The 5,568-nt window shown below is 33.9% G+C and overlaps 1 protein-coding gene across 1 annotated transcript; it reads right to left on the reverse strand.

Annotated features, from left to right (window-relative positions):
- Positions 1-2,050: 2,050 nt before the first annotated feature.
- Positions 2,051-5,166, reverse strand: LOC108206828 (uncharacterized acetyltransferase At3g50280). Its single transcript, XM_064087369.1, has one exon. It carries the CDS (start codon positions 3,528-3,530, stop codon positions 2,265-2,267), a length of 1,266 nt encoding a protein of 421 aa, XP_063943439.1. The 5' UTR covers positions 3,531-5,166; the 3' UTR covers positions 2,051-2,264.
- Between the last annotated feature and the right edge of the window lie 402 nt (positions 5,167-5,568).

Below are 5,568 nucleotides of genomic sequence, written 5' to 3' on the forward strand. Positions count from 1 at the left end.
AATGCGTGCCAAAAAGTAACATAAGGTAACATTACCACTATCCACAACAATTATTGTTATGATGTTTATTGATATATCATATATTTGACGATTTGTGCTTGATTCATGCATAATCAATAAGCCATTATCATATATTTATATCTTCTTTTGGATTTTTTTTCTTTGTACATATTTGGAATTAATGGAATGTTAAGTTGTGACTTTTGAGTCCGAATATATGATTTAAAGTTTTCAATAAAGCATAAAGTGATCATGATATAATTACATGAAAGCCTTATCATGACACACTTTAATCATCTTTTTTTTTGTTATGGTTCGATCTTTCCTTAAAATTATATATTGCATATATCATTGTATTTTTAAATTAGTCCTTGAAATTTTATTTTGCAAAAATAATTTGACATTGATCTTATTTCAGTATATGTGAAAGAATTATTCTAAACAATGAAGAAATTGCTCCAACATGCTTAAAAAGCCTCCTTCATCAGGTGCTAAGCAGGTAATATTTTTTATTGTAGCTAATATATTTTACTAGTTATTCATTTTTAATTTAATTAGTAAATTCTTTTGTTAAAATTTTTTCATAGGAATTTAAATTGATATGCTTTTCATTTGTAAAAGTATACAATCTCGCCAAAACAAAACATTCGTATTTCATTAAAATTGGACCTCAATCCACAGCTTAGTCTAAAATATTAAGTATTTCCAACAATCCCCACAAATGAAATTAATGGTCCAATAGCACTCATCAGGCCCCCGGGTAGACACCATACTTGACTAGGTGATAGTTTCTATGATCAGATTTTGTATGTAATTTAATATATTTCCACCATATATTTCACATATGGCATTTCATTTGTTCTTTCTAAAGCACGTTCAATAAATATCAGCAGTATTTTGACGGTAAAATCTGTAGCTAAGATTGAAGCCGGTAACACTCATCTGCTTAAGAAATGCACGTGTTCAAAACCGATATTTCTGACATTCTCTCTGAAAAGGGGGCTGCTAATAACCTGGTGAAGTTGAAGTTCGAATAGAAAGGGGTAGGGTTTGCAGGGGAAGAAATGAGCAGCCGTTGAAAGAAGAAAGCGAGAAGATCACAACAACAACTCGGAGATGAAGACAGAATCAGTAGATTGCCGGATGAACTGATTCACCATGTCCTCTCGCATAATTTGAATTGCTTAAATCTTGATTTACCATATGATAGTAAACCCATTAACTTATCTGCCTTCACTTCCGAGTCGTTAAACAAGCTTACATTAAAAGTGAATCTCGAAGAATGTGAACTGATATCGGATTGAAACAAGCTTACATTAAAAGTGAATCTCGAAGAATGTGAACTGATATCGGATTGCTGGGATTTACCTTGTTTAACAACTCTGCGCCTGAAGGGTATGGATCATCATAGTACATTTTCAGATAATTGGTTCACAATCAAATGCTTGCCTGCCCTAAGAAAACTGCATCTTGATGGTTATAATCTATCAGAATCATCGTTTTCTTTCCACTTGCCAGCGTTAACAACCCTCTGTTTGTCTAGCTGTAGATTACCCGCAACATGCAGTTTGGGACTTCCCAGCTTTAAAATGTATAGAACTACGTGGTGGAGAATTACATATTCTCTGCGCCTGTTAATCTACACAATCAAAGTATATGTAAGTTACCTAGAATATAAGAATGTTGTACTAGAACTGTATATATGTCATTGCCAAGTAAAATGATTATGAGATTGTTGGATATAATATATGTTTTCTGAAATTCTTCTAAAATCCAAGATTTAAAAGTATTTTACTGAAGTCCTAACCACCCTACATCAACTCTATGATTCTTAAACTTAATTTAGCTAGAGTGTATAAAAACACAAAATCACTTGCAATCTACTAAAATTCATAAATTGTTATTAATTTTTTAATATCTGAATTAAGCACCCATCTTATTGTCTAATTTTGACTTTATTCCTTCTGAATGTGTTCAATTTGTATTTTGAGAATGCTATAAACATTTATCTTATGTCCATGCATGTATATCAATGTCAAAATAAAAGATAGGAATATAAATGAAGGAATAAATTGAGAAAATCAAATTACAAGATGAGACTCTGAGTTGTCTACTTTATCAAGGCAGTAATAATAAAATTCAGTAAAAAAACTGACACAATACCGTAAAGAAATACGCTACAGGTTCTCCTACCAAGATATAGGTTCGATCCTGGCTCAACCGAGAACTATTATTAGAAAAAGTACAAATTGAAACCAGTATAATTAGCCATAAAGATTAAGACCTTCCAAGAACTCTTCATCACATTCCAAAGCCGTCATGAAATGCGGAGGCAAGCAAATATCAAGATCCATGCTTCCTCCTCCTTCAGGCCCTGGATACAATGAAACTTTTCCATCAAACTTATCAGCACATCCGCTCCGAATTGCCACAGCTTTTCCAAGTCCGAATTCATTTCCAAACATGTCAAACCGTGGTGAGCCTCCAATCATAATGCTACACGGATCAAAAAATTGCCCGGGTTGGTATACTGAAGGACTCTGCAGCCCATCTGCTATGAACTTTTTTAATGTCTTGTCATCTTGTTCAGCCACAGTTTTGTGCACTAGCAAAGCAGCCCACTCGAAATCGTTTGTTAGCAGGTTTCCTGCTGAAGTCGTAGCTCTCAGCACCTGAATACAGTTTCCAAAGTAATTCTGTGACAATGGAGGATGTAACCTTGCTCTGTTATTCATAGCCAGTTTGCAACCTGTGATCTGGTCATGTGGCAAGCCTCGAACACGAGTCATACATCTCCACATTAAGGCAGCCAAGGCCTGTAAACTTGATATTTTAGTGCTTTTATTTATGCATATAGCGTTTGCCTTTGCTTTGAGTCTTGCCAAGGCTGCGGCTTGAAAATGAAAAATCCTCTGTTTAAGCTCCGGAGCATGGTGCCTGCTTATGAATTGATCGGTATGAGTAAAAGGGAGGCTAATAACAGGACCATATCCATCAGGAAACCAGCGTTCATGAATAGGTGGCCGCGTGATTGCTGAACCCTCGTCACCAATATCTTTCATAAAAACTTCTGATAAAGTGTTGAAAAAATGCCAGTAAGAGGTGCCATCAACAACAGAGTGGTTAAGCGAGCATCCAATGAAAACGCCATCTTTTAGCTCGGTCACTTGAACAGATAACAAAGATACCTTGTGACCATCATGATTAATTGCCCTGTTATGATCAAAAAAAGATTCAACGACTGAAGGCACATAAGTTGGTGACAGAATATTAGAAATCGTCAAGTCCGCTTTGGCCTGGACAAATCTAGCACCGGGGCTATTAACACAATCTATAAACACCACATAAGACTGCGGTGATTCTTCCTTTTTTGTCACAAGGCGACCTGCAAGTGGATAAAAATGCGCAAGAGTAACAGAGAGAGATTTTTTGAGCTTCTGCACAAGGACCTCAACTGAATTTTCTCGATCATTTGTTACCGTGGGTTTCTTAAACAAAAGACCCTTTTGGATGTAGTAAACTGAGAGCATGGCAAGATCAAAGGGCCCTAAATGAAATGGGTGTTTTGCCTTTTCGGGCAAATGAGATGATCTGATCAAACATTCTGATACTGAGCTCAACTGTTTCAGAGTACATTTTGTTCTAAGAATGAGAAAGTTGCTTATGCGGCTTAAGAGACTCGAGCTATCTATCTATCCATGTATATATTTTACTTAATGTTAATACTTCCTTTGCTCCATTCATTTTTGTACATTTTCTTTTTCTGGACGTGAGATCTAATGGTATATATTCTCAAATTGTCTTATTACTTGATTCACTTCACCCACTTTTCTTACATTCTTTCACTAAATTATATTTTTTCTTAATATATGTCCTACCCATTTGTATATTATTTAATGGGCCGGAAGGAGTACATGACTAATAATGCTCTTTACGGTAGAAAAACTGCAAGATGTAGATGCATGTGTTAAAAATTCAAACTCTCTGATAATACAGCTACAGCGACAGTATAATACAAGACTTATCAGTTTACATACAAGCCTCAAGCCTGTAAATAGTAGAGTTCCTGTATAAGATGAACCCATGTATAATTAGCAAAAGAAAATAAAAATGAACCCATAATTGCTCGGAACCACGGTTGGAAAAAAAGGGAATCGGACTTAATCCGTAAAGTCATGGAACACAGATTAATTAGATTGATCGGAGACTAATCGGATAATTAATTATATAATCAAATATTTAATCAGTTCGATAACATAAATTAATCGGTAATTTTTTTAATTTTTTAATGTCAAGTGATTAATCGGTGATTAATAGTGATTAATCACCAATTTCCAGAAGAGAGCTTAAAACAAATAAACTGGCAAACCGGCACGTGAATATAAGGGGGGCTGCGAGAGTTATTCAACGTTGTCTTTATATTCCATAAAGGCCAGCTGGTCAATTGTTGGTTCATCATAAATACGATCCTCTACCTCTTATTTTCTTATAATTTTTTCACTAACATAAATTTTAGGATATATATCAAATATAGCTGCATAATTTATTTAAAAAAATTTCTTGTAATAAAAATATTTAAATATTAAATTTTATTCAAAAAATTAATATTTAAATAATTTATAAAATTATATTTTATAAAAATTTAAAATATTATTCCTCAAATAAACTACTCCCTCCATCCCATTTCAAGTGTCTTGTTTTGACTTTCAACAGTCAAACTGACAAAATTTTGACTAAGTATAAAGAACAAAATTTTTATTATTTTAAAAAACTAAAAATTATATTTTATAGTATATTGTATGTACTTTATAATGACATCATTTTTTTTATTTTTCAATATTATATTATATGTATAAATTTTAGTCAAAATTTAGTGAATTTGATCATTGAAAAGTTAAACAGGGTCTCCGTATGTTAGGGAGGGCTTATCTAACACAGTGGAGCCGTTGGATCTATATTTTAAGGATTCAGATTCAATCTAAGTGTTTAATGAATCCGTTGTTAATATATATCCGTGGACCGTAAAAGTTTCATTCCGCGAATATTATCCGTGGAAAGGCGAACTCTAGTTCGGCGAATATTAATAGCGGATCTACTAAAATATAAGATTAAATCTGAACTTTTAAAATAAAATATAGATAAAACAGCCCCATATAACGAGTTAGATGCCTTACCTGACACACAGTTGTCGGAGAACATCCTGCAGACTACAAATATGTTGGGTACAGATTTGGAGTTGGTGGGTCTGTGCAAAATAATACTAGTAGAGGAAAGTTGGTGACCGAATCTTAAAATTAGGCCTGGCAATCGTGTCGTTCCGTGTATTTTCGTTTCGTGTACTTTCGTGTTTTCGTGTACTCATGGCTAAAACCGAAAACGACCCGAAATCAAATCGTGTACCTGTTTACCTGAACCGAACACGAAACGAAATAATTCGTGTTTACACGAAACGAAACGAAAAGTACACGAAATCAAATCGTGTACTTCCTGTTTATACGAAACAACCCGAAATAAATTACCCAAACACAAGAAATATACACGAAATCTTTCAAGATTACACGTAGAATA

The sequence above is a fragment of the Daucus carota genome, chromosome 2, assembly GCF_001625215.2.
Source record: "Daucus carota subsp. sativus chromosome 2, DH1 v3.0, whole genome shotgun sequence".
Lineage (NCBI taxonomy): Eukaryota > Viridiplantae > Streptophyta > Magnoliopsida > Apiales > Apiaceae > Daucus > Daucus carota.

Excerpts from the sequence above, each read along its gene's own strand:
- LOC108206828 (XM_064087369.1), bottom strand. The coding sequence starts at position 3,530 with ATGCTCTCAGTTTACTACATCCAAAAGGGTCTTTTGTTTAAGAAACCC.